At 44.9% G+C, this 21,470-nt stretch overlaps 1 protein-coding gene across 2 annotated transcripts in view; it reads left to right on the forward strand.

Annotated features, from left to right (window-relative positions):
- The window catches only part of wdr7 (WD repeat domain 7), a 75,060-nt gene that overhangs the window by 7,678 nt on the left and 45,912 nt on the right, over nt 1-21,470 (forward strand). For both annotated transcript variants that reach the window (XM_023828699.2, XM_023828701.2), the window contains exons 4-16: nt 103-181; nt 274-448; nt 813-889; nt 1,231-1,350; nt 1,954-2,099; nt 3,307-3,409; nt 5,764-5,911; nt 7,688-7,936; nt 8,576-8,796; nt 10,299-10,494; nt 13,067-13,281; nt 17,615-18,333; nt 19,032-19,117. In XM_023828699.2, coding sequence (XP_023684467.1) covers nt 103-181; nt 274-448; nt 813-889; nt 1,231-1,350; nt 1,954-2,099; nt 3,307-3,409; nt 5,764-5,911; nt 7,688-7,936; nt 8,576-8,796; nt 10,299-10,494; nt 13,067-13,281; nt 17,615-18,333; nt 19,032-19,117 — 2,534 coding nt within the window. The remainder of the gene's footprint in view (nt 1-102; nt 182-273; nt 449-812; nt 890-1,230; nt 1,351-1,953; nt 2,100-3,306; nt 3,410-5,763; nt 5,912-7,687; nt 7,937-8,575; nt 8,797-10,298; nt 10,495-13,066; nt 13,282-17,614; nt 18,334-19,031; nt 19,118-21,470) is intronic.

Genomic DNA, 21,470 nt, shown 5'->3' on the forward strand with positions numbered 1-21,470 from the left:
TTGGTTGTGTCTGGCCTGCGTTATTCTCTGTGGGTTAGTGCATTGTACAGATATTGGATGATCAGAGGTGAATGTAATGCTGTGACTGTCCTCTGTGTCCAGGGAGATGTGTTTATGGGATGTCTGTGATGGACGATGCATTGAGTATACTAAGCTGGCGTGTGCCCACACAGGCATACAGGTGAGCATGTCACTAACCCGGCCCGGCTGCTTGCTCAGAAGTGTGTACTCTTTCACTGCGTGTTGACAAGTACGTAAATCACTTTTGGCCAGTTTTACCAGTTTACCATCGGAACGCAGCGCGAGGGGCGGCTTCTGTGCCACGGCCATTACCCAGAAATCCTCGTGATGGATGCCACCAGCCTGGAGGTGCTGTACACTCTGGTGTCCAAGATCTCCCCCGACTGGATCAGCTCCATGAGCATTATCCGCTCGCACCGCACCCAAGGTCTGCAGCGGGGGGGCTTCCTGGGACTGCAGGGCTGGGAGTCAGCCTCTGACTTCACAGATACTTTGAAAATGCTCCTGAGATCGTCCTGTCAGGAGAATGAATGGTGCCCAAGAGAAATCACAGAAAAATGACCGCCCTTCATTTCCTTTACTGTTTGCTCTCCAGAGATCTACCTTTTAAATTAAGTGGCATCTTAAAGCATCTACCAGAATATGTTTGCAGTTAATCATTTTACTGCATGTATACCAGAGCTATTTAGGTTAAGTGCCAGGATACTGCTTGGGGTTCTATAGTATTAAGCCATTTGTTCTACACCTCAGCTTTTTCATCAGTGTGTTTTTCACTTTCTTTAACTTCTCAGAGGACACCGTAGTTGCAGTGTCAGTCACTGGGATTTTAAAAGTGTGGATTATCACTGCTGATGTCAGCAAGATGCAGGTATGGCATCCGCATGGAATCGCACTTGATTAGCAGAGGCGTCTTAATTGATTTGCATAGATATTGTGCGTCTCCACAGAGGCAAAGCAAATACTTTATTAAAAAGCAGAGTAATTTTGTCATTTTGACTGTGTCCAGTTTCATAAACTCTATGCTTCGGCTGTATATGAAAAACCGATCACCTGTCTTGTGAAATGAACAAATAGCAAAATATAATTTTTACTGGTTAAGGCTAGCCATTTGTGCTACTTTGAGCTAGTTGAGTTTTTGCTGGCTTTAGTTGGACAGCAAAGTGATATGTAGATTGAACTTGCTGTTGGGACATTTTTGTTGTGTTCCAGGACACAGATCCGGTCTTCGAGGAGGAGTCCAAGCCCATTTACTGCCAGGGCTGCCACAGCGTCTCCTTCTGCACTTTCACTCAGCTTTCCCTGCTGGTTGTTTGCTCCAAGTACTGGAGGGTGAGCTTGAGACCGCAGAGTCCCTGAACAGGCACAGTGTGTCGCTAGGGCTGTGAGATATTGCATTGTGGTTACTAGGGCTTTAGATGACGGGCATAAATATTTGTCTGGAAGCCGGCTATCCAGTACTATACAGACGTTTACTTATGCCCGCAGTTTGGTGAGCAGGTTAGTAGTATGCCTAAGATATTAAGGAGAGGCGAATTGTGATGTCCAAAAGTTAGTAATTTGTGTAAATTCGGCGTATCCTTCTGTTTATGCCGGTCATCTTGCGCCCTGGTGATTATTGCCACACGGCCTATAACCATCATTATAACCTAGTGTGAAATCCTGCAGCCCGTGATGTTGGGCTTCTGAGAAATGTTCTCTCTAAATGCTTTTATGGAATGGGGGGGGCGGGGGTGGCAAACACTTTGAGCGTCGTTAGGTTTTTTGTTTTTGAATTATTTTTTTTTTGCAAAAGTAGGATCTTATCATTTTGTTGTGGCATTGTGCTTGGTATATACAGGGAAGGACAGCTGACCTTTCGGTCTGTGGTATCAGGTTGTATATCTCCCATTGTTTGTGTTTTTCTCTTGTCCCCTCCCCCCCCCCCCCACCCAGGTGTTTGATGCCGGTGACTACTCCCTACTCTGCTCTGTGTCCAGTGAAAATGATCAGGCCTGGACCGGGGGGGATTTCATTGCCGCTGACAAAGTCATCATCTGGACTGAAGATGGATGCAGCTACATCTACCAACTTCCAGCCAGGTGAAATATTCAGACAAACTCAAAGCTGCGTGCTGTCCGTGCACTGGCCTATACACCCACAATAGTACATAAATCACTGGCCTATACACCCACGACAGTACGTAAATCACTGGCCTTTACACACACGACAGTACGTAAATCACTGGCCTATACACCCACAATAGTACATAAATCACTGGCCTATACACCCACAATAGTACATAAATCACTGGCCTTTACACCCACGACAGTACGTAAATCACTGGCCTTTACACACACGACAGTACGTAAATCACTGGCCTTTACACACACGACAGTACGTAAATCACTGGCCTTTACACACACGACAGTACATAAATCACTGGCCTTTACACACACGACAGTACGTAAATCACTGGCCTTTACACACACGACATTACGTAAATCACTGGCCTTTACACACACGACAGTACATAAATCGCCCACGACAGTACGTAAGTCACTCACGACAGTACGTAAGTCACTCACGACAGTACGTAAATCACTGGCCTTTACACCCATGACAGTACGTAAATCACTGGCCTTTACGGCCACGATAGTACGTAAATCACTGGCCTTTACACCCATGACAGTACGTAAATCGCCCACCACAGTACGTAAATCTCCCACGACAGTACGTAAATCACTGGCCTTTACACCCATGACAGTACGTAGATCATTGTTACAGGCTAGAAAAACTCCGGCAGTACGCGGTAAAGAGGGAGAGTTATTGGATTGTGTTCTTTTTCTACTCGTCACTTTATACAGCTGTTATGTGTGAATGTTATCTGGGTTAGGACTCTGAGCTCTGAACGTCTGAGATCAGAAGGTCTCCGGTTCAAATCTTGTGCCTGACCAAGTGATGCCAACATTAGGCTCCTGTGCAAGGCCCTCGACTTCATTTTCTCCTCCACACTCTTTGATCGTCACTTTTATGTTACTGTAGACAAAAGTGTCTACTACATAAATAAATGTAAATGTATTTACCTGGGTCATGTGCTTCTGCAACAGTGCTGACCAATCGAGTACTTGAGGATCACCCTATTTTTGTTTTAGAGTTAGGATTTCCAGTTTTTGGGTTTTGTTAATTCCAATGGTACGACGTACGTCCAAAATATTATCGTACAGAGATTAAGATCATTGTGGTGGTGAGATTTAAGTTAAATATTAAGCAGAGTATCCCGTATGACTCACCCTGTTTGTTCCTCAGCTGCCTCCCGGCCAGCAAGCATTTCCGGAGCGATGTCGGGAAGACTGCTGAGAGCACCATCCCCCCAGTGGTGTACAGCATAGCCGACCGTGCGGACAAACAGGTCACTCTGCCTGCCCTTGTGCTGTGTCACTCTGTGCTCTTTTACATGACAGACACGTGCTACAGCATACAGCATAGCCGGCCGTGCGGACAAACGGGTCACGCTGCCCTCGTGGCTCAATTTCCTTATAGACATTATAAAAGATCTTCTAAGGCTTTATTATTTAGATTGCCACATTCTGGTATGCTTCACAGACGATTCTGTCGTCAGGTACAGAGAAAACTGGTATAGCAAGATATTTGCAGGCAAGTTGTGCTAGCTCAGGGAAGCTGGTTTGGTTTCCATTCCAGCGGGTCAATGGGTTGGCATCCTCTGCTAAACATGTTTGACTGAGGTATGCAGTAACATCATGTGATGCTTTGGTGACAGATGAGGAACTAGTTTGACTTTCGATGTAAAAAACTTCAAGACTTTACCATGGTACACAGAATGGCAGTTAAGTTATTTATTCTATGGGTGACACTTCAAATGTTGCGTTCTTTCATTCTGAATAACATGACATTTTTATGAAAATGACATGCTGTGTATGTTAACATGTTTGTAATTAACACACTTAATTATGGGGGCTGTGTGTGGCTCAATGTGGCTAAGCCTCTGTCCCTGTGATCAGAAGGTTGCCGGTTCAAGCCCAGCCGCAGCACATCTGTGGGTCCTTGACTAAGACCCTTAACCCCCAGCTCGCTGGGCACTGCAACAGGTGGCTGCCCTTCAGGCCAGCTTGCTGTCACCTACAGAGAACAAATTTTGGGGGCATAAAGAGGATTTCCCCATGGGGATCAATGAAGGGATCTATTATTATTATTATTATTATTATTATTATTATTATTATTATTATTATTATTGAAATATTAAGCGGTATTGATAAAAGCTGCACCTACACTATGTATATGAATGTTTGAATTCAATTCCATATTAATTCTACATTTAATTCATTCATATTCAATTCAAATTCACAAAACTGAATTGGAATTTCAGGGCCATTCTCAATTCAGTTCTGAATGGTGCCCGACCGTGGTGTGTGTTTTGTTCTGCTGATTCTATATACTTCTGGATCTTTTGGACTATGGCGTTAGATGCTGGACTGCGTCCCGTTGTCTGTGAGTCTGTACTTCGTCCCGCTGTCTGTGAGCCTGTACTGTGTCCCGCTGTCTGTGAGCCTGTACTTCGTCCCGCTGTCTGTGAGCCTGTACTGCGTCCCGCTGTCTGTGAGCCTGTACTGCGTCCCGCTGTCTGTGAGCCTGTACTGCGTCCCGCTGTCTGTGAGCCTGTACTTCGTCCCGCTCTCTGAGAGCCTGTACTGCGTCCCGCTCTCTGAGAGCCTGTACTGCGTCCCGCTCTCTGTGAGCCTGTACTGCGTCCCGCTCTCTGTGAGCCTGTACTGCGTCCCGCTCTCTGTGAGCCTGTACTGCGTCCCGCTCTCTGTGAGCCTGTACTGCGTCCCGCTGTCTGTGAGCCTGTACTGCGTCCCGCTCTCTGAGAGCCTGTACTGCGTCCCGCTCTCTGAGAGCCTGTACTGCGTCCCGCTCTCTGTGAGCCTGTACTGCGTCCCGCTCTCTGTGAGCCTGTACTGCGTCCCGCTCTCTGTGAGCCTGTACTGCGTCCCGCTCTCTGTGAGCCTGTACTTCGTCCCGCTGTCTGTGAGCCTGTACTTCGTCCCGCTGTCTGTGAGCCTGTACTGCGTCCCGCTGTCTGTGAGCCTGTACTGCGTCCCGCTGTCTGTGAGCCTGTACTTCGTCCCGCTGTCTGTGAGCCTGTACTGCGTCCCGCTCTCTGAGAGCCTGTACTGCGTCCCGCTCTCTGAGAGCCTGTACTGCGTCCCGCTCTCTGTGAGCCTGTACTGCGTCCCGCTCTCTGTGAGCCTGTACTGCGTCCCGCTCTCTGAGAGCCTGTACTGCGTCCCGCTCTCTGAGAGCCTGTACTGCGTCCCGCTCTCTGAGAGCCTGTACTGCGTCCCGCTCTCTGAGAGCCTGTACTGCGTCCCGCTCTCTGAGAGCCTGTACTGCGTCCCGCTCTCTGAGAGCCTGTACTGCGTCCCGCTCTCTGTGAGCCTGTACTGCGTCCCGCTCTCTGTGAGCCTGTACTGCGTCCCGCTCTCTGTGAGCCTGTACTGCGTCCCGCTCTCTGTGAGCCTGTACTGCGTCCCGCTCTCTGTGAGCCTGTACTGCGTCCCGCTCTCTGTGAGCCTGTACTGCGTCCCGCTCTCTGTGAACCTGTACTGCGTCCCGCTCTCTGTGAGCCTGTACTTCGTCCCGCTGTCTGTGAGCCTGTACTTCGTCCCGCTGTCTGTGAGCCTGTACTTCATGCAGTGACAAAACAGTGGGCCATACTTTAAATGTCCACGCTCTTTATCACAGTTGCTTATCTGCCCCCCGGTGACCCGCTTCTTCTACGGCCGACGGGAGCCATTCCACAAGCTGCTGGTGCAGGGTGACTCGACGGGGCGCCTGTCTATGTGGAGCGTCCCCGATACCTCCCCTCTGCAGCCGCTCTCCACCGCAGCTGGTAAGCGCTCCGGCGTCCCCAACGGTCACTCTCACACACTGCAGCTGTATTCTCCCATAGCCCAGAGGGTTGGTGTGTCACTGTACTCTGACTAGTTAAAGCCCTAGACATGTGTTGTACTTAATACTAAATCTGGTCGTTTTAGAAGTTAGTTGCCTGTATATGGTAGCGTTTTCTGGTCAGGGGTGTTTGGGGGCCCTGGAGCGTATCACAGGCAACGTAGCGTACTAAGTAGGGCAGCATCCGGCATGGGAGGACACACACAAGAAAAAACATCAAAGAATATTTGTACAAATGTAACATAGGTAAATTCAATTTTGTATAATTGTTGTGTATTTATTTATTTAAAATAAAGCACTGAGAAGAATTCATGTAATAAAAATGTTTGCTACATTTAGTCCACCGGGGGGAGCAAGAACCCTTTTTTGGTAGTTTAGTTTAGATGTGATTTATTTTCTAAAAGGACCACAACAAACACATGATGACTAGATTTAAAAAGTGAAATTGGCACTGCTAAAGTATCATGGGTATTTTGAATTGAAATAACTGCAGGTAAAAGATTACAAATCTTACAAAAAGTGTTACTGTGTTATGCCTCAACCTTGAGATAAAATATTTAAAATACTTTCAACTGATTCTTATATGCAGATTGGATAAAGGCTATCTGAAATGCAAAACATTTATTGCACCAATAGCTGACACTTTCAAAACAATTATGCATTTATATAAGAACATTTACAAACGAGAGGAGGATAGTACATAAACTATATTAGTTAATATTGTTAAAATGCAAAAAAAAAGCAGCTGGAAAAACCAGTTCCATTTAGGGTCAGTTGGGAATCTGATGGTTAATTTTGTTGCACACAGTTTCTTTGTCGAGAATTTGCTGGTTCTTGAATACAGTAGCATAGGTGGCAAGTTAAGGCCAATTCATACTTCTCTGTTTCGGTTGTGGGCGAGGGGAAGTGACATAAATGTCATCAGGAGCTGGATGTGGACAGCTGCGGTAGGTAAACGCGTAGCCCAAGTTCTTGCCTAGCGGAAACCATGCACTTCCGTGCTCATCAACTGTGCCATGTGCAAGATAATCGATCAGGTATTTTCAGTAGGTGGCAGCACTGACTTTCACAGATCAGCAGTAAACAACAAAAGAGTAGAGGAGGAATAGCTGTTGTTGTAGCTATGATGAGCAGCTGTATGAGGAGGAGGGACAGAGGTACCCACATATCAAATTTTTCATACTGTCCGGACATTATATCGAGGTATGAGACTTTAAAAAGCAACCCTATTCTGGCATTTTGAAATATTGCCGATAAAATTCACCGGGGGGGGCGGGATCCTCACTAATACTATCCAAGCCTTGACTAATAACTTTAAAACTGTTCATAAAAGTTTACCCGTGTCATTACACTGCTTGTATTTGTGTTTGTTGCGATACATCGGCCCTCTGCTGGTCTGGTGCAATATTACTGCTGTATGTCTGCACTGACCGCTACTATCCACATCCACTGCCAAATGTAGCATGAACACAAGCTGCTGCAGGCACAGCCGCCCGCAGCTCAAAAGCACATGTGGAAAAGCAAAGTATGAATTGGCCTTTTGTGTTTCTGTAAGTCATCAGGCCATAAACCCAGAATTCATGTACATATGAATTAAAGTCTCACCCAAGTAATACTATAATAACCTGATCAGTTTGGTGTAAGAAATACATGAAACTTCATATTTCTCACGAAGCAGGACTGGTGTATATTAAAGTCTCTTTCTGTGCTTTCCTAGAACTTCAGGTGTCCTCCAGCATCAGCCTCCAGGAGGCCTTCGACAAGCTGGCCCCCATCCCCGCCGGCATCATCGACCAGCTGAGCGTGCTGCCCGGCTCGGAGGAGCCCATCAAGGTGACGGCCAGCGTGTACATCCCATCGCAGGGCCGGCTGGTGTGCGGCCGCGAGGACGGCAGCATCGTGCTGGTGCCCGCCACGCAGACCGCCATCGTACAGCTGCTGCAGGGGGAGCACATGCTGCGCAGAGGTGAGCGCCCCCTGCTGGCCCGGAAGCCCGCCGTCACAGGAAGCAGAAAGTGAAGCGTGTACATGGAGATGCAGGCCTCTTGCGACGAAGCACGGCCTCACCACCAAGCAGATTGCTGTGTGCTCCCTGACCCTTACTTCATTATCAATGTTGATTCTAACATTCATGCTATGGATGTGTTTAGTTTTTATTTCCCATATATTTAGTGTGTTTTTAGATCGATAAACAGAATCCATGTCCTGGTCTCTTAGGAGTAGCTACAATGTTTTTATATATATATATATATATATATATATATATATATATATATATATATATATATATATCGTGTGTGTGTGTGTGTGTGTATGTGTGTGTGTATATATATATATATATATATATATATATATATATATATATATATAAATAAATACTGTATGTATACACATGCGCGCACACACACACAAACTGTGCAAAATGTCAAACACTGCTGCTTAAATGATCTTCTTGTTAGTGTAAAATTAAGATTTTATGTCTGTCAGTGTATCAGCCATTTGTATATTTTTATCATACGTATGCATGTATGTCTGCTTTTACGTTATGACCTTGCATTTTGCCCATAACCTTTTACGTTTAATGGCGCGTTTGTGTCCCCTTTAGGCTGGCCGCCACATCGCACTCTCCGAGGACATCGCAACAAGGTCACGTGCTTGCTGTATCCGCACCAGGTGTCCCCCCGCTATGACCAGCGCTCGTTGGTATCTGGTGGCGTGGACTTTTCCGTCATCGTGTGGGACATCTTCAGTGGGGAGATGAAGCACATCTTCTGTGTCCACGGAGGAGAGATCACGCAGCTCCTGGTCCCTCCCGAAAACTGCAGCGTGAGTCTGCCCTGCTTCCTGTGGCGCTTTGCTCTGCTCTCCATCAACCCCATTCACCGTGGTTCAGGGACCTGACAGCTGTACTGCATTGTGGTGGACATGCACCATTCACAGCTGGACTTTAGATAAAGCTATAAGCAGCTTTACATGACTTCGCAGGCAAGGGTCAGTGCAGTGGTCCTGAACAGACTAATTGATTGTTTCCCTTCCCCTCAGTCAGTAGGTAAGGAAAGAGGATTGTGCATCTTTACTCCCAAAGCACGTATGTCTCGCATTGATTGACAGCAACGATATTAGTGCCCATTACACCAAGCGGTACTCTAACTGTAAATAAGGCACTCTGACAGTTACCTTGGGCTTACTGACTTGCTGAGTTACGCTTTATAGCATATCAATACCTGTGCTTAAAGGCTGGAGCATTTCATTGATACATGAAATTGGGCTGAATGCCTCGTTCGCTTTTGAAGTCAATAATATCCATAGAATATGTACATCAGTCAGCTCCTCTGTCCAGCTGTTACTGATGACTCTCACTTAAAATTAAGGATAAGTAGCAGCTCCAAGCAAGACTGACCCCTCTGCCCCTAGGCTGCCTCACAGAGACATGCTGACTGCAGTGCAGTCTGTGGTCAGCAGTCTTTGGCCTGGGCCTGTTTGCTTTGGTCTGTTAGATGGAATCTTATTGTAATTTAATTATTTGCAGATTGGGTATTAGAAGGTTGCCAGTCATTGTGTCGCCTAATATTGACATCTTTGTTAATTATTTACAGCCTGTTTAATTGTTTAAGGTGGGGCATAGAATTACTGAACAATCACATAAGAAAAGGATGTACAGTTCAGTTTGGATAATTTTTCAAGTTGCACATAGATTATGCTAGCTGGGTGGCAAATATGGTAAATATCCGTAATTGTCCCACCATTTCTGCACTGGTTCTGACTGGTTCAGTAAAGTCCAGGCGCATTAGAAATTGCTTGCTAATCACTTTCTGGCAGATGAGCATCAGTTAGTTTTGTTTCTCCAGAACATGACTTTGCATTAGAATGTCTATGCTGAAAAATTAAGTAGGAAGAGCCAAAGTCGGTAAGACTGCCATTGATGTTGCAGGCCAAAGTCGGTCTTGGGTGTTAGTAGCCTTTCACCCAAAAAGCCCTAGGTATCACTTTTAATTGAATGAACACATTGGCCCATTGCATTGCTTTGTTTGCTTGTGCTCCCCTTGGATAGTCACCATAGCTCAAGAATGTTGAACGCCTAAAAGCTTGAATTTGAGAAGGACATAGGATCTTTCTCATGGTACTAATGAGCAGAGGTGGGTAGTTCAGGTCCAGAGAGTAAAAGTCCACAACAAGATTTTGTTTCAACCAACCACCTGAGTACTCTGTGACTGTGAATCTTTATACTCGCCTAGTTGGCTGACACAAAACCTTGGTCTGGACTTTTACTGTTTGGACCTGAATTACCCACCCCTGCTAATGAGTGTGTGCTTGTGTGCCCCCTGCAGGCACGTGTGCAGAACTGCGTGTGCTCCGTGGGCAGCGACCACTCCGTGGGACTCCTGAGCCTGCGGGAGAGGAAGTGCATCATGCTGGCGTCCCGCCACCTCTTCCCCATCCAGGTCATTAAGTGGCGTCCCTGCGACGACTACCTCGTGGTGGGCTGCACGGACGGCTCCGTCTATGTCTGGCAGATGGACACAGGTGAGCCTGATCTCATCAGCCAAATGACTGTGCAAAAAACATCACTGTGCCCCCACCATGAATGGGGGTGTCCCCCATGCTTTAAGATCTTTTTAGACATTTTAAGATGATGTATTTCTAAGAAAAATGTTTTTGATACGAAGTGTTCAAGGAGTCTGAGTCTATCGATCCGCCTTGGTCTCTTTCTACCATCCATCGTTTGAGAAACTTAGTGATTAGCAATAGCGAGCGATTAGATGTTACATCTTTGCAACTGCGCACGGCAGTTCTAAATGACAAGCGAACAGACTGACACGCATGCCTCGTATTTGCGCGTTTCTCTATGCAGAGCAGTCGTGGCCTTAAACTCACTTGTTATTAGTCTGAAACACTGTTGTAGATTTTTTAAATTGTAGAATTATTTTTTTTCCGACCAGCTCAACTGTCAAGTTTATTTTGTTTTTGACAGCTAAGCGACCCACCGGGAATTCCCCCCAGTGTCCTGATTGGTTACTCTGTGGGGTGGGCTCACTGCTATCATCTATTATTCTTGTCAGGGATCTGGGATCTGGTGAATTTTAAGGGCACAAAATTTCCTTCAGGTGAAAATTTTTGGTTAGAAACATTTCAGTGGCCGTTACTGAACATGATGTAATACACATTTTGACCAGCGGAGGTGCTAGTACTAATACATTAACTGACATCAGTGAATAAAAAAAACTTTCCTAATTCTGTCCTGCCTTTTAAAATACCATTACAATGAATCCTTAGAAAGTATTTCTTCAGGATTTGCCCTTGTAAACCAGTGTCCCATGAGCTATCCATCACTCACTGTCTATCCAACAATGTCCTATTAAAACGACAATAGCTGTGTTCTCGTTCAGTTTCCTCTTTCTTTATAGCGCTTTTGTATGATGATTCCTCCTGCTCTGTTTTAGCAATGTGCTTAATAATTGATGGGCATCATTTTTCATCCTTCTGTCGGACAGTCACTGAGCCGCACAGCACTCTTCATTGTTAAAATTTTAATCTCCCAGCTCTGCTAGAGTGGAAGTTGCAGGGACTGTGCACTTACCAAACATTTCCTAAATATTGAATAATGCTGCTGCATTGAGTCTCTTCCTGGAGCTGCATCAGGCCCATTAGTGTGTTTATATACGCTCTTAAAGCTGGTTATGGAGGACACTGAGCTGAGTAGCGTGTGCACTAGATTGGCAGTTAGAGCCTCAGAGAGGGGATTTGAGCCCTTGGAGGTTTACTGATGCCTGAGGCCTCGTTCAGAGCCTTTCTGGAGATCCTGCCTGAGAGTGATCTCTTTTTCAGCTGGTTTCTGTTTGGGGCATCCACATCGATTTGTAATTTTAAACACAGTTCTGCTCTTCGTATTTTAGGTGCGGTACCTGCTTAATGAGGGCACATTTAAAGGCACCCACATAGGTTTTGTTTATGACTGCATGGTTGGCTTTGATCTGCGATCTCAAAAGTTATGATGCAGCATGTTATGGTAGCAGTAACGTGCGATTGCTCTGTCAACAAAACATTCAAAACATCCACAGTGTGCTCTGAATCCGGAATTTTCAGATCCTCGTTGAGAGCATGGAATGTTTGATCTCTTAAACTAGGTGACTACTTTGGTATTAACCAGTGATGCTTTTAGTAAACCAAAAGAGGATTTTTTTTGAAAGAGGGTACGTTGGATTCATGTAGGTGTTGTGCCAACCAGTAAAATGTGTCCCTAGAAAGTTTCTCTTCAGTCACATATATAAAAAAAAAAAGCCATGATTTATATTGTGGAAATACTATTTTCTGAAGAGGAAGACTTTCCTTGTTGGTCTTTCCTCAAAATAATGATGAATACTGACATAGTGGTGAAAAGTGATTAGCTTTAATTCAGCAGTTTTCTCCATTTACGATGGTGATGGTGCTGAGGGACGTAGAGTTCAGAGGATTAGTAAACATGGAGCATGAGGTGATGGGGCACTGGGTGGGGGGGGCAGCATGCTGGGTGGGTAATGCTGAAGCGGCCGATGGTCCAGTGGCTTGCAGAGGATTTGGGCGTCCAGCTTTTTCATAGGCCTCACTCAGAGCCTGTTTAGAAACCTGCCACTCAATATCGAATCAGTATTGAATACAATCCCAACGCCGCAATTCACCACAAATATTTTTTTTCTCTGAAGTGGAGAAGTAAAAGGAGAATGCTCATGTGATTTGAGGCCTTGCTGAAAGAGAAATTTCACCAGAATTGGAGTATGGCATACCACACAGGAGTCATGACTTTGCTGTTCACAGTGTGCTTTCAGAATGCTTTTTTATTGAATTTTTGTGCCAGAAATATTGCTTGAAGGTTGCTCCATCCATCCTTCTTCAATCTGCATTTTCCTGGTGAGGGTCCTGGTGTAAAATTGCTCTAGCTACTGCATAAAAAAAAACATGCAGGTCAGCTTTGAGGAAATGGGTCATCAAGCTTTGATCTCTTCAAAGGACCTTCTGCTTTGTAGACTTTGAAAGTTTAAGTGAGTAAATAGATAATGGGGGCAGGAGATGAGGCTTGTGTCCAGTTGTGCTGTATCTGACGTCAGCGATTGCTGTTTAGGAGCGCTGGACCGCTGCGTGATGGGCATCACAGCGGTGGAGATCCTGAACGCCTGCGATGAGGCCGTCCCGGCCGCCATGGACTCGCTCAGCCACCCCGCGGTCAATCTGAAGCAGGCCATGACACGCCGCAGCCTAGCGGCCCTGAAGAACATGGCCCAGCACAAGCTGCAGACCCTGGCGACCAACCTCCTGGCTTCCGACAACGCGGACAAGGTGTGGGATGCATGCAAGCTGAAAAAGCACCAACGTGATGGTTTAGCTTTTTGTACGGATTCCGTATCATATCATAGTCACAGTGCTGTTTTCATATTCTGTCCTCTTAGCCTTCGTGGCTTTTTGCCTATGGCTCCCCCTAGTGACCATACTGACTGTTGCGTGACACTTGCCATCCGTTACGTTCCCCCATTTTGTGGTTACATTTTGAAACGCTGTTACGTGTGATTCATCGGTATGCAAAATCTTTGAATTCCGGTACAATGATCTTTCGACTAAAAGGTAAAAATGGGATACAATCTGTTAATGAAAAATGTATGCAGGCAGTGTCCTGGGACAGTGTCGGCCCGGTGTCTGATCCTGCAGATAATTAGGTGCTGTAGTGACATACTGCGTGGCTCGCTGTTCCTGTTCGTCTGGTGATGATGGACCTCCAGAAGATGCTGTTCGGGAAACTGGGGGAATTGGACGGATGTATGGTTTAGGGCCTGTGTTTCCCAGCACTCGAATGGCTCATCCCAGGGTGCTGTTTGAGGCCATACTGGGAGATTGATATTAAAGCCAATCTGGATCGTCATGGATTTTACAATATTTACGCCCAGAACACTGCTTCCCAACCCAGTCCTCAGGGACCCACAGTCTTTTGTTATGTTTTCATTCCTGAAGTCTTGCCCTGTTTGTGGTATTGGGTGTTGTATCATGTTGGCACGGTCTGCTCTTAAAATGTGCTGGGGGTGTGGCTGAATACCATTAGTGCTTCTCTTTTTGTTTTTCTTTTTGACTTATTCTTCTACTGGACAGATGGGCATCCAGTCCATTCTCGCCCTTCCTTCACCTTTCTCTCCTCCCCTCTCATTCTTTCCTTGTTGGCTTGTTTGAATGTTTCCTGCGCTTATGTGCTGCTGTGAGACCAGCTTAAGTAAGAGCCTTCTGAAAGCTGACCTTAAGCTCAGAACACAGCTGTGTCTGTCCTTTTTGGCTGAGAACAAAGGTTACATCACCCCCCCTCCCCCCCGGCCTAGATTTCCCACATCCCTCTGAGGCCGTCCCCAGAATGTCGACCTTTCCGTCCCATTGCCGATCGCCGACTCTCATTAGTTTGATGGTGTGGCAGCGGTGACCTGTAGTGCAGATGTGGGATTGAGCAGCCGCTGATTCAGATACCGATCGCAGTGCGATGTGGGACGTGGTGCTGGGGCTGTCTGCCCTTTATCTAGGCTGGAGAAGTACAGGAAGTATAAACACCGTTGTGATGTGGGTGATGCAATAATCGCTACGTGTTAAGCATGCAGCTGGGAGCTGGTCTGCTTTTCATAAGGTTTTGTCCCTTGTTAGTTTACATTCTAACAACCTTTAAATGGAACTACCACTGGACCGACTCTGCTTCTCGTTTAGGCAGGTTGCTCACATTTTTCAGTTTACATATCATACATCTCTATAGTAGATAAGATATAGTAGTAAGTAGATATAGTAGTAAGACTGGACGATGTTCCTTCTCGATATTTTCGTGTGCGTGTGCGTGCACGCGCATGTGTATAATATATATCCATATTAGTATGCTTAATGTTCGATCTTTTTTAGGGGTCTAGATGTGTGTGATGTGTATTTCCTGAGCATCAGACCGGCATCTGAGTTAACTCCTTCAAGCCACCAGAAGACTTTCACTACACATTCAGTCCCTCTGTGTTTGTTTATTTTTTTAATGGTGAAAAATGCTGTTCCATAAAAATAATTTTTATGTATAATTAATGGTGTCCGCTAACACACTCCACTCAAGTAGCTGCCTTATCGTGCCGAATGACTGATTTTTCACAGTGAGTTACTGGATTCCCTTCCATTGGGGGACAGGGACTGCTGACTGTGTAGCATTAAACAGCAGTCAGTTCGGCCTCTGTGCTGTGTTTAAATCAGATCTTTGTACCATGTAGATGCTCATTAATGATTAATATGTGGTTGAAGGCCTGCTCTCTTATCCAGATAAAAAGGCTGCTTTAGTCCATGTTTAAGATGCCATTATATGATAATGCCAGGCTGAAAGTGTGTGAGGGTCGTGGCATGGTTCTTCTGATGCAATGCATATTAATATTTTAAATGTTACTCGCCTTGTACATAATCTTTCTGCTGTCTTTTATGATGCTCGTATGATGCTTTTAAAAAAAAGAATTAAAGTTCTGTTTGGCCCAGGAGTAGGGGGGCTTACTGTAAGGCTCTCAGTTCTGGAGATTAGCTTTTTGTATGTACACTGCTTATCTCGTCCCTTTGTTCCTCTGGACATTGTTCCTGCCTCTATCTGTGATGAGGGGAATCTTCTCCTTTGGGTCCTATGAGAAGGTGTCCGTCAGTTCTACATTAGTGGCTTTTCTGGTTCAGTCCAGTTTGTCCTCATTCAACAGATGACTTTGGTGTTTAACTTCCATCATCACAAATCCACCCTCCACATCTTCCTGCTTATGCATCCAATAATAATCTCAGGTTGCACAGGTGCACTGAGCTTATTGTGCTGAGAATACATAAAGGACTGCGTGCATGCGTGTGTGCGTACGTGTGTGCATGCGCAGGTGCATTTGTGCCCCTTTCTGCCCACTCTGCATTCAGTGACCTCATAAAGCCACCTTGAATATCCTAGACTGGGAAAAGCCTTTGGCTGCTTAGGCACTAACCTCATTTAGGGAACCAGACAGAGTAAGTGAAAACTTTCATATTCTGCAGACTACATTAGTTACAAGCTCAGCTTTGTGACGGTTAAAGTACATTGTACTGCAGACTATACTGTGACATTATAATGGTGCTTTTCCACTGCCACCAAGAACCAAATGGACTGGTGGTTTTTTGTTGTAAATTATGCGAGCTGTACCCACGCTGACACAGTGTAACCAGACCGAGCTGGTTGCATCACCACCATTTGATTGTTCAAAATGCATGGATTATCTGAAGTAAAAAAGGGCATATTCTGTATATTATTCATTATTAGTAGTATTGCACATCGCAATGTATTGATGCATTCCCAATAATTTGGAACTTGAACCTTTATTATACTATGGCAGTACTATAGAATAGCTGAACGGAATGGATGTGTAATGCAAATTTACACATGCGGATGCTAATTCCGCTAACGTTTGGTGTGAACATGGCCCAGCCAGTCTCGCAAGTGTGCTTGAAAATTAGGAAATTAGCACAAAGTAAATCATGATGTACATCGTGTGAACGGTCTCTTCAGTTTTACATCACTTGCTGTCCAGAGCCGACCCTTCTGCAGTGGAAACCCGAAGCAAGCTGGAACCGTGCTGTAACTAGTCTCTTCTCGGTATGGCTTGGGTATCGCTCAGTTCCTGTATACCAGTGGAAAAGCACCATAAGTCATGGGAAGCTCCTGTCATCTTCTGCAGTAATGGAGATTGACCTGTTGAGGGCAGCATACCTCCATCCACTTAGTATATCAAGTATTGCTTGTGATTAGCAGATCAAAATTGACTGATGGCAACATCCTGGCTAGTTATGGAATTCTGACTATTTCTAAAAAATTGCCTAGTGAGAAAGTGATGGTATCACTGGCCTATCTGCAGTTTGTTTGCAGTCGCTCTGTCTTTGTCTTGACTCCTTGCAAAAGCCTTTTTCTGATACAGGTGCAGGAATGCATCCATCATATTAGTGATTGTGAGAGAGAACAGAGTGTTTGTGTGAGATGGAAGACTTGTATTGTTTGCTATGATTGTTTCCGGATTGCTGGCGTCTGTGTCAAACAGTAGGAAATTTAGGGGACTATATCCTGTACAGCTGGAGACCAGGGGCGTTTCTAGCTATTGCAAAGATAGGTTTACCTGGGGCTTGACTTTCTTGTTTTATTTTTTCGGAAGATTGGCATCGGGGATAAAACTCTGGGTTAGTGATCGGACCTAACAACGCCCCTGTAGGAGACTAGATCCTGAATTTATTAATATTATTCATTCATAGTCACATTATAAATCTTTAGCGGTATTTCAAGTAGCATAAATTGTTGTCAAAATTCTGTCTTAATTTTGATGAAAGTGTTTAATTTGAGGGTAAAAAGCTTCACCCGATGGCTACAAAATTGGTGTTTACCATTCTATTCTTCTTTTGACCAAATGTAATGTTTTTGTCAGGTACAGCAAGAATCTTCCTTTGCAAGTGTTTTCATGTCAAATGGTATCGTGTGAAATGAGTTTGTCATTTTTGTGTTTTGTCGTTTCTGTAACATGATTTTATTAAAAAGAAAAAAAAAACGTACATACTTAATTTGTTTTTTTCCATAACTGGTAGGCTGCCTTCTATGTGGCAATGAATGTTGACTGAACTATATGTCTGTGCTTGCCAGGGAAATCAGGCGAAGTACTCCCACAATGCCCTGGTGGTGCAGGCCATGAAGACAAACGTGATTGACCCCGACATGCACGTGCTCTTCTTCGACGTGGAGGCTGTGATAATCCAACTGCTGACGGAGGAGGCTCAGAGGCCGGCTTCGGTCATGGTATCCCCGGAGACTCTGCAGAAGGCCCAGGCCGGCGCCGACAAGGCCGGCTCCTTCCTGGCCAACAAGATCTTCAAGCAGGTCAAGGAGACCATCAAGGAGAACATCAAGGAGCACCTGCTGGATGAAGATGAAGAGGAGGAAGAGGAGTTGCGGCGACGGGAGGAGAAGTCGAAGTCTCTGAGCCTGCTGGAGTATAACCTGACCATGGACACAGCCAAGCTCTTCATGTCCTGTCTGCATGCTTGGGGGCTGAATATGCAGCTGGATGAGGTGTGTCTGAGTCGCCTGGGGATGCTGAAGCCTCACTGCCCCATATCCTTCGGCCTGCTCTCCCGCGGCGGCCACATGTCCCTCATGCTCCCAACGTTCAAGGAGTCACTGCTCCGCACTATGGCTGTGGGCCGCAAGATGTCCGTGTCGGAGATCGTGGGCAAGGGCACGTACGGCGTCTCCCGGGCAGTCACCACTCAGCACCTGCTGTCCGTCATCTCCTTAGCAAATACGCTGATGGGCATGACCAACGCCACGTTTGTGGGAGAGCACATGAAGAAGGCCCCAGCCAGGTATGGTTGTTAACCAGTTTTATTGTTTTTTTTTTGCCACAGAATTATGAAAACTAGAGGGGGAAAAACTGACATTTGCTAGGAAAGGTTCACTTTTTGCCCTTGTTTGTTCAATCCAGTTGGCATGAGGTAAGGAGTGTTCTGAAGTAAGATTTGTATGATGGAATCTGTTTCTTAACGATCGTCTCTTTTGGATGTTTGGGGATCAATGCCAAGTGTTCATCATTATTTGGGTCATGATGCATAATGCATTGAACCACATTCCTTGACTATATGTCTTTTGAATATTTCTAGATTGGATATTCCTACAGTTACTAAGTTAGCCTGACACATTTTTGGACCTCCTCTGCACAACTAAATTGAAAAATCATTCTTCTCTTCAAATGGCAGTTAGCCAAAATGTTTATGACGTCTATATATGCGTTTTGAAGTTTGTGGACAACAACCCACAAACTTAGTTCCTTATTGAACTGAATGTTAATATTAAATGAAACCTGTTTACGTGTCTCCTACTCTTTTTAATGCTCTGGTGACACTGGTAGAGTTTAGTTTCCAAAAAATACATGAATAGCTGCCCATTTGTCATGCCGTAACCATAAACCCATTCATTCCAAGTCCATCGGTGTCGATTATGTCTTGTAGGCAAAGGTGAGATTCTGAATTTAGCCTGTTTTTGATGGTGACTGTTGTGTTTCCAGGCCTCCGAGACCTGGTGCCCCTGACTCTCTCAAAAAGCAGCAATCCCAGCTTTCCAGTCCGGGTATGCAAGCCCAGATAAAGCAAGGTAATTACTAAGTGTCCTCCCTGTTCGTAACGAGCAGCCAAAGTAAAAGCATCATCCATTAAACCAAAGTCCCCTCTATTCCTGCTAATGCCTTAATAACCCTTTTGGGACCAGAGGGTGGCCTTTTCGGTAGATTCTGAACATGGAGGCTCTTACGTATGCCTTTATGATGTGCCCTGTTGCAGTGGGGTGGTTTTGTGTTGGTTGTGTAACTGAGGTTGCTCTTGACATCCAGGGACACAGAGTTTAATAGTGTCCCTCCTGTAATCCAGCCAGCCCTGGAATGTGATCAGATTAACAAATACTGCAGATACAGTAGCACAGAGGCCTCTGAAGACCATCATTCCATAAATTAATTTTTGCTGGGCAGTATAAATAACGACCGTTTTGGAGAGAATTGGGAATACACTCCTTTGTCCTTGTTGGGACACAGCTAACAAAGAGTGGATGCCTTTTAGTACATGATATGTAGGCTTCAGTTTTTATGGCTGTCCATTAAATACTGAACCACTGCAGCACTATAGTATATCTGAACTCCTCTAAGATCAAGAGTAAAATGCTATTATACTGAACTAAGTATGTTGTACCCCAGCCTGGAATGAAAGCTTTGTGTTTTCACTTCAGTTGTCATGGTACAATTGCACTACTGGGATTCTGTCTACGGACTATGATCAATTATATAATGGAACATCGGAGTAACCCCCTTGATTTTGATATGTAATTTCTTCTGTGTTTTGGTGTTTATTTTACTTGCCTGGAAGATCTTTATGAAGGCAGTGCTGCTCAAAGTAATGATTTTTCTCTAAAATGTAACAGGCTTTTTAAAATCATGGTTTGGCTTGTCTATAGCTCATTACAATTTAAGCAGCCATTAAATACAGAATTGGGTTGGCACCTCACCCTGGGTTATGCCCTGCCTTGCGCCTTTTGCTTCTGGGTTCTGGACCCGCTCAACCCTGTGTAGGACAGGATGGATGGATGGATGGATGGATGATGGATGGGTGGCCATTAAATATCCATAACTCTTACATTTTAGTTTGTCCCCATAGTCAGACAAAATGTTGTTGTAGTAGATGCAATTAAAAAAAACTAATTATCCTTACTCACTTTCACATTATCAGCACAATACATTTAGAGGAGAATGTTAGGTAAGATGCAGAATGGAGATTGCTGTGTGTATTCGTGTGTTCATCGACATTTGACTCTTTGACACACCACACAGGTCACAGCACTGAAGACATTTTCCTAAATGCCTGAATGACAATTCGGTAGCATGATTTGGAAGTTAGAGGTCATGTCTGACACTGGAACTAGTCAATTTAGGAAAAAGTGCTGAAATCTCTCCGCAATCCTGAGCATACACAGGCCTCACCAGACAGCGGTGCCAAATACCTCAGCATGTATGATGTCTGCCTTGTTGTACTACAAGGACAACCGATTTGGAAAGTTGTTTGGTTAAATATTGTGCTAAACGTATGTTTGAAGTACAGTGAATGATATCTATTCATGAATGATTTGAAATGGCCATTGGACTATAGAGAAAAAGGTGATTTGAAGTGTGATGGATTTCTGCATGCTGCTGAGAACCATGTGAGTATTTATTAAAATGTCACATTACTCAGTCTTATCGCACCCTTCCTGGGCCTTTACAATAGAGGCGATGCCTTCCCGCATGTAGCGATGCAGTTAATGCTGCACAGGTTGGGTGAAGCTGGCGAATCAAAGCGGTTTGTCATGCAGATGCCCCTTGCGGACAAAAGGCCCTCTGAAAGACTCCTGAGCGCGCGGTCCATTCATACCACGTGCGCCTGGCTAACCGGGCCCCCGGACTCATTGTACGGCACAATGAGGCCAATCATGGGGATTAATTTGTGTCCACTTACGGGCAGCATATGGTGGTGCTCTGTAGACAGGGGTGTCACGTTGTCAGCGCTGAATCACGCTGCTTTCTTTCCGTTCACTCATCAGAAATGAGTGTCCACTTCTCTTTCATATGGTGATGTTTCTTTATTTACTCCCGGAACATGTAAAAGGCCATGAAACGAGTCGCTGCTTTAACACTTTCCAGTCCTTTTGTGTGATACTGAACTTAAATAAACATGACCATTTACCATTAGAAGCAAAAGTCAAAATACAATCATTTAAAGGAAAAAAATATGACATCGATGCAGAAGGTATTGTTAATCTACCTATTAATTCTGTATTAAAACAGGCTTAATATGGATATACTTTTGAGTGTTTCTTTTGTATCAAATATTAAAATGTTAATTATTGGAGTTGCCTCTAAGTTATTTAAATTGAAAGAACTGTAGAAATCTGTTCTATAGATTTGTAAGGGGTCCTACAGACAGGG

This window comes from Paramormyrops kingsleyae, chromosome 7 (genome assembly GCF_048594095.1).
Source record: "Paramormyrops kingsleyae isolate MSU_618 chromosome 7, PKINGS_0.4, whole genome shotgun sequence".
Classification (NCBI taxonomy): domain Eukaryota; kingdom Metazoa; phylum Chordata; class Actinopteri; order Osteoglossiformes; family Mormyridae; genus Paramormyrops; species Paramormyrops kingsleyae.